Source organism: Lampetra planeri, chromosome 65, assembly GCF_965212315.1.
Source record: "Lampetra planeri chromosome 65, kcLamPlan1.2.h2, whole genome shotgun sequence".
NCBI classification, from domain to species: Eukaryota; Metazoa; Chordata; class Hyperoartia; order Petromyzontiformes; family Petromyzontidae; genus Lampetra; species Lampetra planeri.
The window spans coordinates 2,408,906-2,421,683 of NC_136171.1; the positions used below are offsets into that span (position 1 = coordinate 2,408,906).

Consider the following 12,778-nt stretch of genomic DNA (forward strand, 5'->3'; position numbering starts at 1 on the left):
ACCACACGGTAACGGGTGCCACACAGCAACGGGAGCCCCGGCGAGCCATTGCTCACGCCGCGTTCAGGGTTGCGCGAGCCGTCCTGTCGCCCTTACCGACGGCGAGACCAGAGGGGCAGAGGTCGCAACCGGGTACCCGATACCCGTACCCTACCCGATACCGTTTGCGACCCTGGTGTGGCCGGGTACGGGTACGGGTAGACCGTGAGTCACTGGTGAGTAACCGTTTGTCACTCATTTCCCAACGTCTTGTCTCTTCTCACAATTCAAGTTCCTAGAATCAACCCACCCGCGCCTGCAACATGGCTTCATCCCAGAGGTCGCAATCGGGTACCCGTACCCTGCCCGATACCCGGCCGGGTACGGGTAGCCGGGTATCGGGTAGGGTACTGGTACGGGTACCCGTTTGCGACCCTGGTGCGGCCGGGTACGAGTAAGGAATCAAAACCCGTTTGCAACCTCTGCAGAGCGGTAACTCTTCCACCCCCTTCCTCACGACTTACTGCAGGAGGCTTCGTCGGAGGCGTCGTTGCAGTCGTTGACTCCATCGCAGCGAGCGGACAGGGGGATGCACGAGATGTCGGCGCACACAAATTGACCCGCGGGACACGGGGCTACGCACACACACACACACAAAGACAAAGATCCCCCGTGTAGCCTTAACAGACTTTTGGGGGCAAGCGCTGTTCGTGAGCACCTAACGAAGGCCGGCACGGCGTACAAGGAGGGTGGGTTGTCGAGCACCACGCCCAACCGACTTTGTCTGCCGAGCGGCGATGTTTACACACCGCACCAGGTGCTCATTTGAGGCTCAGTCGACCTAGGGGAAACCCAGAACCCGTTCAGATAATCGTTACTGGTGTTGGCTCCATTTCTCATTCGGATACTGCATCTAAACTGGACCCAACGAGTAGCAAACGTAGAAGTAAGAACTTGCTTAACAGGACCCTGCGGGGTGGGCTGGTAGGAATAATACTAATACCGGTACAGGGATATCGACCGCACACACACGCACACGCGCACACACGCGCATAAACGTACACACGCACACACACACGCACACACACCGCACGCACACACACATACATGCACGCACGCACACGCACACATAATGAAGTTGTGTTGCTACGCTTCCAGTTCGCCGTGAATAACGATCCGAAGCCCAATAGCGCCCATTCATCACGCCGCTCGAGTGGGCCGGACACGCACACACGCACGCACACACACGCACACAGTCACACATATACACACACGCACGCACACACAGACACGCACACACACGCGCATACACACGCACACACACGCACGCACGCAAACACACACGCACACACACACGCGCGCAGGGGGAGCGGGCGGCCATCTTGTCGGACGGACGGACGGACAAACGGACGCGGACGGACGGACGGACAAACGGACGCGGACGGACGGACGGACAAACGGACGCGGACGGACGGACGGACAAACGGACGCGGACGGACAGACGGACGGACAAACGGTCGGACGATATAATCTATTGGTGGTCTGGTCCACTTCGTTCCTACCAGTATAAGGGATTACATCTTGAATCATTGTCTCACTTGATGCAGCTAATTCGGCTGTGACGGTCCCACCTGATGACGGAGACTTGTGTTGCCTACGAAACGTCGTGATCTTTGTTTTATTTTATTTTCATTAATTTTGATGTTTTACCTACGTGACTTACCGAAAAAACCTAAGAGTAGTAGTCATACATTACAATACATTACAATTCTATGTCGCAAAAAATATAATATATAATATGCCTCCAGCTAATAATGACTTACAAAGCTCTAAACGGACTTTGTCCTCAGTACCTGCAGTCCCGGCTGGCTCCCTAGACATCTGCGCTCCACAGGACAGGCCCTCCTAGCTCGAACTAGATTTTTTCATTCTACGCTGGGCGGTTGGGCCTTCTCGAGTGTGGGGCCTAATATCTGGAACTCTCTTCCATGGGGCCAAAGGTTGGATCTGAGCACCAAAGAGTTCAGGATACTCTGCAAGACGCATTTTCTTCCTTTTGGCTTTCCTTGAGTATGTCCTCTCATTTTGCTTTTTTTTTCACGTGTCTTGATTTTATATGTAGAACTACCTTCGTTAAATTTATACTGTAAAGTTTTGCGATACCTTCTTTAGTGGGGGCGAGTTCTTACTCAAATTGCATGAATTTGCAAATTGTGAAAACTCTTTAAAGGGTGCTGACCCAAATCATCTAAAAATCTAATGGAAGCCATTTTTAACTACTTTGCCCGCACGGCGATATGTAACGCGGCCATCAGGAGGAAGACTCACGGGTGGTGGGGATTATAGGGGTGGGCGGGGGATAGGGCAACTCCGGGCAGGCCCCAGGCTCCAGTGAGATGTCGTCCAGCGCTATCTCGCTGCTGCCGGACCTCCGCCGGGCCTCAAACACCACCTGCAATGGAGGGGAAGCCGGTAACCAATAACTGTTAACCGAAAATATTGCAAACCGTAACTGAAAATTGAAGACGAAGATTATTGCTTTCGACAAAAAACCGTGATTAGCTTTTTCAGCACTGGAGCAAGTCCATAGTGGAACAGGGGGCATTCGTCCTAGGCCCACACAGAAAGGTGCCCAAGGCTGGACTCAAATCTAGGCCACAACAGTCACCACTGTTGTCCAAAAAAACAACGTTTTGGTGAAATAACATATGGAGGTACCAGGGGGGCCCTGATCCAGTAGTGGATCGAGAGGAAGTTTCATGCCTATTTCGGCATATTACCAATGGGTCTGCAAACCGCACCTCTGTGACATTCAGACCACGATCTAACCCTAAAAAAACCTTTTATGGATGATATTGATCGCAAAAGCCTACGTGTTAAACAGACCATGGCCAATTGGGCTGGTGAGGGTGGAAAACGCCATGCACCGACCTGGAAGTTCTGTGATTGGCTGAAGTTGAGCTGCCCGTAGTGCCACTGGTTGCCGTAGTTCCCCTCATTCTGCCACAGGGGAACATCAGCCACTCCCTCGGTTCGCAAGGACAGGGAGAGCCGATAGACGTCCACCCCATACATGTAGTACCTGCACATAGGGACACACAGACGGGCAGAGTCAGACACAGAGATGGACACAGGGACACAGAGATACACAGGGACGGGCATACATACACATGAACACACACAAACAGACCAGGACATACACATGGAATATGTTACCAAGCACTGTTTGGAGGCAACAGCAGCGAGGTTGGTGGATCATACAACAATTTCAGCAGCGTTGCTTCAAGACAAGCGAAACTCTGGACTGGTTTTGATGCATGGTGACTCACTGGTAGAGGTAGACTTTGCCGGTGAACTGACAGGATGTCTACAGGTGTAAGGGTGTTATAGGCACCCTTCGCTAAATATAATTCAATAGCAGAGCTGTCAGATCCATAAACATAGGGTTGGACATGTGTTCCGTCTCACAAAACAAGGGCCCAACCATTTACATTCTTGTCCCGTGTGATTTCAAATTATTCCCACACCACTGTGGAGCTCCTCATAAATAGGGACATGTGGTCGCATTCACCAGAACTTGAGGCACGTGGGGTTTGGTTCGGGGTCCAAGGTAAACGTGCGGATGCTTGTGGCGACGCCGCTGTTTTGGTTCCGGATGTAGAACCCTGCGGGAGAAACCAGGGAGAACAATCATGCAACGCAAGGATTCTATAATGGTTTCCAACGTGCGTTTGTACTTTTAGCGCTGTTTTTTTCTCTCTCTTGAGTGCATACCTGACGAGTTCCCAAAGGTGTGATCCACGTCTGGGCCAGTGGTGGCTGGAGAGCTGGGCCCACTCAGCCGCTCCCAGTTGGCGCTGTCGTAAGGGTCCTGGTCCCAGTAGCACCAGCCCGACTCGAAGGAGCAGTCCACCAGATCCTTGTCTGCACGCAGACAAAGAGTGGGTGAGTGAGCGGGTGAGCAGATGAGTGGACCACGCGGCCCTCACTGGCCATTGTCGTGAGTGAGCCAGCAGGTGACTGGGTGGGCCGGAATGTTCTCGCTGGCCTTACTTGTGAGAGCAGAGAAGTCGAATGCGCTGAAGGAGGCGTTGAAGCCGCTTTTGACTTCACTGCTATCGGAGGTGAACTCCACGGTGAGCTCGTGAGCGAAGACCCGGACGTCGCCGGGGTTGCTAGCTCCCGTCAACGAAGCTGCATCATGGAGGAGGCAAACTTGAACATCATCACCACTACCATCACCCAACACCAGCTCAGATGGACTGGCCACTTTGTTAGGATGCCCAACTCCTGCCCTCCTTAAACAAGTCCTGTATTCCAAACTAAACGCAGGACAGTGTGCCCCTGTAGGATAGAAGGAGCGCTGCAAGGACAACGACTTCAAGAAGTGGCCACATCAACACCACCAACTGGGAAGACATTGCACAGGACAGAACCACACGGAGGAAGATTATCCACGATGGGGTCACACTTTACGCAAAAAGATCTTCACCGTGCCCCAAAGGACAAGCGTCAACAACTTAGGAGGGAGGTTTACCACCAAGATGGCCCAACCCATCATCCACCACCATCACATTCCCTTGCCCACACTGCAGCAGAATCTGCGGATCTCTGGTCGGCCTCTTCAGCCATCTAAAGATCCACAAAAAGAACCCACCAGGAGGAAAATCATACTCGACCCCGAGTGATCGATGATGATAATGACGACCGGTCTACAAATCCCTCGGTCTGCTCACCTTGGAGCTCTTTGTCAGCACCCAGTCCCTTGTAGATCTTGAGGAAGTCATAATTGTGTTCAAGGTCAAAGGCCGAGAACGAGATTTGGACTCCGTAGCCATCTGGGGCCCTGTGGGGAAAAGAGCGGGCGTGCGGTCAAGATGTCAGCACGGGCGGGCCAGGAAAGTGGGCCAAGCCGTGGCGCATTCGGGACTCTGGTGCAGAGGTTCACGGTTGGAATACTGGCCGGGTCACCCTCGCTCGCTAGCTCACTCACTCACACACACTCAATCAAGCTCAACCACCCATTCACCCACTCACCCACCCACCCAACCACCCACCGGATGATCCAGCGGCAGTTGGCATTGTTTACATAGTTCTCAGGGAAGTTCATAGAGTTGAAGCTCCCGGATGTCCCCGTAAGCAGGAAGTTGTCATCACAGCCGGAATCTGCAGAGCGATAATGCAGGTTGGTTATTTGATGAACCTGCTCAGACACTCACTCGCTCACACTCATTTACCCCCCTGCTTATTCAATCACCCACCCACTCGCTTACTCACATTTTGTCGTTTGAGGCTTTCGATGGCGAGCTCAATAACCCAGTCAATTTATCCTGACCCCTCACTCCGATTGGGCCCCCGTACCAAAGTAAAATATCTCTGCGAATTGACACCACTTAAGAGGACCCAAGATTTTCCTTGGGGTGGGCATCGAGGAGGAGAAATATGCTGGCTTGCCAGGAGAAGGCGGGCACAGCAGAGTGTGGACTCATTTCCGTTTCCCTCCTACATTAATTCGGAGTTTGCCAACCCTCCCTAGAAAGACCACAGGGCTCGGGCGATCGTTAGTAGCGCTGCTGCCTTGCACAACTTTCGTCCGTGACTTCCCCGCGCCTCTGAAATTATGGAAAACATTGACGCTCCCACTTTAACTCGGCAGCATCTGGGGTAAACGTTGGAGATGACGTGGAGAGAAATGGGAGTTAGACAGGAGGGCATGGTGGGAGGGGGACCTTTCCCTCCCGCCCTGCTTAACGTACGGCAGGCAACTTCGTCCGAGGCGTCATTGCAGTCGTTGACGCCGTCGCAGAACGCGAGCAGAGGGATGCAGGAGATGTCCCCGCACACGAACTGATCCGGAGAACACGGGGCTGCATGCACACAAAGATCCCCCGTGTAGCCTTCAATGCACTGTTGGGGCAAGTGCTGTTTCCGAGCACCTATGAAACCCGGCACGGTGCACGAGGAGGTGGGTGACTAGCACCATGCTTGGCTACCTTTGTCTCCCTAGTGGCGATGTTTACACACTGCACCAGGTACTCATTTGAGGCTCGCTCGACATAGGGGAAGCTCAAAACGAGTTCAGAAAATCGTCACTCGTGTTGGCCATGAGCGGGAATCCAGCTCGGGTCACGGGCCTGATAGAGCGGATGAGGAGGAGGCACAATGGAGCGGAGGGGGAGGAGAAGACGGCACGAGAGTGGAGATGATGATGATCGCAAGAGCGGAGAATGTCTGCTGCTGCTGCAGCTGCTGGCGTCCAATGTTTGTGGACACTGTGGCGTCTGTAAGTGCAGCTCAGGATAACTCCCTCGTTTTAGTAGTCATGGATCGGCTCAGGCTAGGCTTTGGCTCCGGTGAGCCTAGAACCAGCGAGCCATACATAAGCCAGCCATGGATCTGTCTCTCTCTGCGAGTCGATAGGTCTCTGTGCGAGTCTGTGCGTGTCCGTGCGAGTCTATGGATCTCAATGCAAGTCTATGGGTCTATGAGAGTCTATGGATCTCTGTGTGAGTATATGGGTCTCTATGTGAGTCTATGGGTCTCTGTGTGAGTCTATGGGTCTCTGTGTGAGTCTATGTATGGGTCTCTGTGCGAGTCTATGGGTCTCTCTGTGAGTCTATGGGTATCTGTGTGAGTTTATGGGTCTCTGTGTGAGTCTATGGGTCTCTATGCAAGTCTATGGGTCTATGGAAGTCTATAGGTCTCTGTGCGAGTCTGTGCGTGTCCGTGCGAGTCTATGGGTCTCTATGCAAGTCTATGGGTCTATGAGAGTCTATGGGTCTCTGTGTGAGTATATGGGTCTCTATGTGAGTCTATGGGTCTCTGTGTGAGTCTATGGGTCTCTGTGTGAGTCTATGTATGGGTATCTGTGCGAGTCTATGGGTCTCTCTGTGAGTCTATGGGTCTCTGTGTGAGTTTATGGGTCTCTGTGTGAGTCTATGGGTCTCTATGCAAGTCTATGGGTCTATGGAAGTCTATGGGTCTCTGTGCGAGTCTGTGGGTGTCTGTGCGAGTCTAAGGCTCGCAGTGCCAGTCTATGACAAATCGTCTACATATCTGACAAAGCCATTTCCGGGCCCAACTCATCCCAGCTCAGCCTGCACGTCGATTCGTAACGTGGCCATCAGGACCACGAGGCTCGGCAGAAGACTCACGGGTGGTAGGGAGTATAGGGGTGGGCGGGGAATAGGGCGAATCCGGGCAGACCCCAGGCTCCAGTGAGATGTCGTCCAGCGCTATCTCGCTGCTGCCGGCTCTCCGCCGGGCCTCAAACACCACCTGCAATAGAGGGGAAACCGGTAACCAGTAACCGTTAACCGGAAATAACATTTGCGAACCGTAACCGAAAACCGAAGACGAAGATGATTGTTTTTGACAAAACCGTACAACGAGGTTTGGAACACCGGTTTGCATGATATGTTTTTTTTTCTTACTGAGTAATTTTATTTTCAGCATTGGAGCAAACGCAAAGCAGAACAGGGTGCATTTCGTACAATCCCCACACAGAGAGGAGTCCGAGTTGGGACTCGAGCCTAGGCCTATTCTTGTAATGAGGCCACAACTGTCGCCACCACCGCCCCCTTCAGTTAAATAACACACAGGGGGGGGGCCTTTGTGTGGCGTGGCGTGGGGGGGTGGGGCTCATCCAGTAGCAGATCAACAGGAGGCCCCATGACAAGTACGGCATATTGCCAATGGGCCTGCAGACTGCAGCCCCGAATATCAGACCGTGCCCCATGGGACTTGCCTTAGCTGCTGACGGTGACAAAGCAGCGTGCACTGACCTGGAAGGAATTCGCTTCTATGAAAGAAAGCTGCCCAAAGTGCCAAACGTTGCCGTAGTTCCCCTCTTTGAGCCACGCGGGAATATCGGGCACTCCCTCCCTCCGCAGGGACACGGAGAGGCGATAGACGTCCACCCCATACATGTGGAACCTGCGCAAAGGGACACACAGAGACGGGTGTACAAATACGCACGCACCAACACACGTAAACACACAACACAACGACACGCACAGACACGTGGCGTTTGCAAGTCTCCTGTCAGACAGCCGGCCGGTGGTGGTGGTTGCGCTGCACATGGATGCCTGTTTGTCAGCAATGTGGAGGCAGCAGCAGCGAGGATTGTGGATCACACACAATTTCAGCAGCGTTGAGTCGAGTGGACCGGGTTTGGACGCATGGTGACTCATCGGCAGAGGCAGACTTTGCCAATGAACTGACATGATGTCTACAGGTAAGGGCCCATTGTTTACATTCTGGGCCCGTGTGATTTCAAACTATTCCCACACCACCGTGGAGCTTCTAGTGAAGGGTAACGTGTCATCGTATTCACCAGAACTTGAGGCACGTGGGGTTGGGTTCAGGGTCCAAGGTAAACGTGCGGATGCTCGTGGCGACGCCGCTGTTTTGGTTCCGGATGTAGAACCCTGCGGGAGAAACCAGGAAGAACAATCATGCAACGCAAGGATTCTATAATGGTTTCCAACATGCGTTTCGTTCACATTGGATCATCTTTACGAGAGTAACCGTGACCCAACTTTGCACACAGACCTACAGGCAGGCTCATTGACAGCATTCTCAAGGACGGACGGATGGACAAACGGACATACAGTCAGATGGACAAGTGGATGGGTGGATGGGCAGACACAGAGAAGGATGGATGTCCACTCCTCGGCCTCTCGTAGGGCACGGCATCCATCATGTGGGAAAACACAAGCCTCTGCGTTCGCGCGCACCTGACGAATTCCCAAAGGTGTGGTCCACATCCGGGCCAGTGTTGGGTGGAGAACTGGGCCCGCTCAACCGCTCCCAGTCAGCGCTGTCGTAAGGGTCCTGGTCCCAGAAGCACCAGCCCGACTCGAAGGTGCAGTCCACCAGATCCTTGTCTATACACAGACAAAGAGTGGGTGAGTGAGCGGGTGAGCGAGTGAGTGGGCGGGTGGGTGAGTGAGCGGGTGAGTGAGTGAGCGGGTGAGCGAGTGAGTGAGTGGCTGAGTGAGTGAGTGAGCGGGTGAATGAGTGAGTGGGTGGGTGAGTGAGTGAGTGGGTGGGTGAGAGGGCCATGCCGCTCTCGCTGGTCATACTTGTGAGTCCGGAAAAACGGAACGTGGTGAAGGGAGTGGGTGGGTGGATGAGCGAGCGGGTGAGTGAGTGAGCGGGTGAGTGAGTGAGTGAGTGAGCAGCTGATTGAGTGAGTGTGCGAGCGGGTGAGCGAGTGAGCGGGTGAGTGAGTGTATTGGGTGCTGATGTACTCGTGAGTCCGGAGAAGTCAACCGCTGTGAAGGTGGCACTGAAGCCGCTGTCTGTTTGACTCATGTCGGAGGTGAACTCCACGGTGAGCTCGTGGCTGAAGACCCGCACGTCGCCCGGGATGCTCGTTCCCGTCAACGAGGCTGCGATGCGGAGAGACGCACACGCACAGAGAGAGGGGGGACAAAACGAGAGAAAATGGTAGAGGGTTATTAAACAATAACCGGTGTAACTGTTGCCCGCGGAGTTTGAGTAACCAATGCACGTTGAGTTGCCGAGTCGTTCCGGCAAGAGCCACGCCCATACAATGACCGTGTACACTATTAAGGGTAATAACAAATCCCAAACAATAACCGAGCGACATACGTTCGGCACGTGCACGTTGCAGACTCGACGCACGACGGCGGCAGACTCATGCCTGAGATCAGCAGCCACGTTCAAGGAGCAACATCCCGAAAAAGCCACAACGCAATACCCACAACCGCGTGCCTCCCCCAACAGTGTCCGCTCCACGTAAAGCAATAAGGCACGACCTTCCGAGCGTGCACTCTTTCAGCAGCATTGATTCAGGCCAAAGCACAAAAGAAACTCCCGACTAATCACGATGCGTGGCGTCTCATCGGCAACAGAGTCGGGCTCGGCTCGAACCAATGCCGGCGAGACTGCCGGTCCTGGAGATCTCGTACAGACAGCGGAGCCCGGCCCCTTTGCTGCGATGCGGTGTGGGGTCCGAGTTCGACGCATGAGCTACCGGTCCACCGATCCCTCGGTCTGCTCACCTTGGAGCTCCTTGTCGGGGCCCAGTCCCTTGTAGATCTTGAGGAAGTCGTATCTGTTTTCAAGCGCAAAGGCCGAGAACGAGATTTGGACGGCGTAGCCATCTGGGGCCCTGTGGGGAAAAGAACGGGAGCGCGGTCAGGACGTCGGGCACGCGGCGGTGCCGGGGACATGGGCAGAGAGGTTCCCGGTTGGAATACTGGCCGGGTGACACTCACTCCTCACTCACTCACTCGAGCTCATCCACCCACCCCCACCCACCCACCGGATGATCCAGCGGCAGTCGGCATAGTCAATGTAGTCCCCAGGGAAGTTCATGGAGTTGAAGCTCCCGGACATTCCCGTGAGCAGGAAGTTGTCGTCACAGCCGGAATCTGCAGAGGGATGACGCAAACTGGTTGTTTTTTTTTATTGTTCACACGCTCACTCGCCCGCTTGCCTGCCCGCCCACTCGCTCACATCTTGTTGATTGCGGTGTTCGACGGATGGCCTGACGAGCCAGTCACTTTATGCCGGCCCCTTTGTGAATTGATCCAACTGAGAGGACCCTAAGACGTACACGTGCACCCCGTGCTCTCTTTTAGCCCCGCCCCCCCCTTCCAATACGTCATCATGTGCACCAACAGGGACTTGCGCACAAACACGTCCACGTCGACGCCTACGAGCACCTCGTGCTCTTTTAGCCCCGCCTCCCTCCCTCCATTCATTGGCTACCACATTCTGATAAGCTCCCCCCCCCCTCTCCTCCCCCGTAACTTGTATTTCAGAGCTTGCATCTTGAATCCCTGCCTCACTTGATGCAGCAAATCTGGCTGTGACGGTCCCACCTGATGACGGAGACTTGTGTTGCCTCCGAAACGTCGTGATTTTATTATTATTATTTTTTTTACCTACGTGACTTTACCGAAAGAACTAAGAGTATGGACCCTAAGACTGACTCATTATTCCACTGGCTCGTAACCGAGCCGAGCCAGCGCGATGACCCCACTTAACCCGCATTCCGATGATGTTCGCGTACTAAGCTGAGCTATTTAAAACTATTTTATTATTGTTACCGGGTAAGGCCCACTGAGCTATGTAGCTCTATTTTCAGAAGCGACCAGGCCACAAATGATAGCTCAACGAAGTGGCTTATTGCGTGGCAATTTATAGCTCTAAACGTGCGTTGTTTCTCAATGTGGAGGGAGAAGCCGGAGGATGCGGAGAAGAATCCACATGATCACGGGTGTCAGGGTCATGATTGAACCCACGACCTCCTGTATGCCAGGCGAGGTAGTTAACATCTCCTAGCCATCTTCTTGGTTCTTTCGGTAAAGTCACGTAGAAGGGAAGTAATAAAATAATAAAAATAAAACATAATAAAATAATATAATATTTTATTATTATATATATTTTTTTATTATTATATTATTTTATTATATTATATTATTTTATCATGTTTTATTTTTATTATTTTATTACTTCCCTTCTACGTGACTTTACCGAAAGAACCAAGAAGATGAATTCCTGCAGTCACGAAAGCTTTAAATCGAAATCTCCTAGCCACTGTGGCACCTTCTATGTACGTCATCGGAAGGGAGACGGAATAAAAACTAAAACTTTGTCGGAAGTGAGGCTCCCACAAGGCAACGCGGGAGGGCACGTGGCACAGCTTGGCGCCGGCTATTCTAGCGTGGCGGTCGTGTCGCTACAGTTCTGCGCGGTGAGTACAACGTCTTTAGAAACCATGGCGCTACGCCTCTCGGAATAAAATTAACACTCATGCGAGCGTGGAACGCAGCCAAGTCATAAGCTCCAAGGGAAGGCAGAAGGAATTTTAAGCCAGATGGTCTCCCTCCCCCCCTCCTTGTTGCAGAGCCTGAAGTGAGCGAGTCGGATGTGGGTCCTGCGCTCTTGTCACAATAAACATTTATAAGCAAACAACAAAAATTCATGTCGGAACCGCTCGTGCGTTTCCGACATTCGGCGGTGAACGGGAGCCCCCACGTGGCAAACTTGCAGATGCCTCGGAACGGGAATGGGTTAAGGTGACCTAGCACTTCCTGTGGGCGGGCGTCGAGTATGAGCCACATACCCTGGCTAGCCAGTTCCCTCCCACATTCACGGGAGTTCACAAAACCTCCCTACAAGGGGCCACGAAGGTCGTCAGTAGAGCCGCTGCTTTGCCCGCGGCTTCCCGCGCCTCTCAGTTGACTGAAAACCCCGACGTCGCCCGCTCTAACCCGGGCGTAAACATTGAGGGGGGGGGAGGTGTAGTGAGAGTGAAGGGAGGAGGGCGAGACTGGAGGGGGTTTCGCTTCCCCCTCCGCCCCCTGGACCCGCTCCCTCTCGACGTACTGCAGGAGGCTTCGTCGGAGGCGTCGTTGCAGTCGTTGATGCCGTCGCAGCGAGCGGACAGGGGGACGCACGAGATGTCGGCGCACACGAACTGGCCCGGGGGACACGGGGCTGCACACGCGCACGGGCGGAACGCGGGCAACGCGCACGCAAATCAGGAGTTGCTTCCCGACCTCCCGAAGCGCCGATGGGTGCAGCTGAATCGCTCCCTGCGTGGCCGGGGAAGTTTGTTGCTGCGTCCGAACGTCGATGGGTGGGACATCGTGATACCACGTGACAGGCAACCGCTGTTCCGGGAAAATCAGGAGGTGACCGTGGCATGAACATTGGCTGTGAAGTGCGTCAGGGCGTCCCGGACGGAATGGTTGTTGCCCTGAACGTGCTGGATGGAGGAGGAGGCTGACGTAGACTCAAAGAACATTTATCCTTTTAC

The 12,778-nt window shown here is 53.6% G+C and overlaps 1 protein-coding gene across 1 annotated transcript in view; it reads right to left on the reverse strand.

Moving 5' to 3' along the window:
- The window catches only part of LOC144737186 (MAM and LDL-receptor class A domain-containing protein 1-like), a 328,015-nt gene that overhangs the window by 304,389 nt on the left and 10,848 nt on the right, over window positions 1–12,778 (reverse strand). Inside the window, exons 9-25 of the mRNA XM_078619907.1 lie at window positions 12,346–12,456; window positions 10,274–10,382; window positions 10,011–10,120; window positions 9,234–9,374; window positions 8,718–8,867; window positions 8,315–8,408; window positions 7,764–7,914; window positions 7,134–7,257; window positions 5,736–5,846; window positions 5,037–5,145; window positions 4,716–4,825; window positions 4,033–4,173; window positions 3,754–3,903; window positions 3,551–3,644; window positions 2,911–3,061; window positions 2,308–2,431; window positions 504–614 (exon numbers count right to left, since the gene is read on the reverse strand). Coding sequence (XP_078476033.1) covers window positions 504–614; window positions 2,308–2,431; window positions 2,911–3,061; window positions 3,551–3,644; window positions 3,754–3,903; window positions 4,033–4,173; window positions 4,716–4,825; window positions 5,037–5,145; window positions 5,736–5,846; window positions 7,134–7,257; window positions 7,764–7,914; window positions 8,315–8,408; window positions 8,718–8,867; window positions 9,234–9,374; window positions 10,011–10,120; window positions 10,274–10,382; window positions 12,346–12,456 — 2,091 coding nt within the window. The remainder of the gene's footprint in view (window positions 1–503; window positions 615–2,307; window positions 2,432–2,910; window positions 3,062–3,550; window positions 3,645–3,753; window positions 3,904–4,032; window positions 4,174–4,715; window positions 4,826–5,036; window positions 5,146–5,735; window positions 5,847–7,133; window positions 7,258–7,763; window positions 7,915–8,314; window positions 8,409–8,717; window positions 8,868–9,233; window positions 9,375–10,010; window positions 10,121–10,273; window positions 10,383–12,345; window positions 12,457–12,778) is intronic.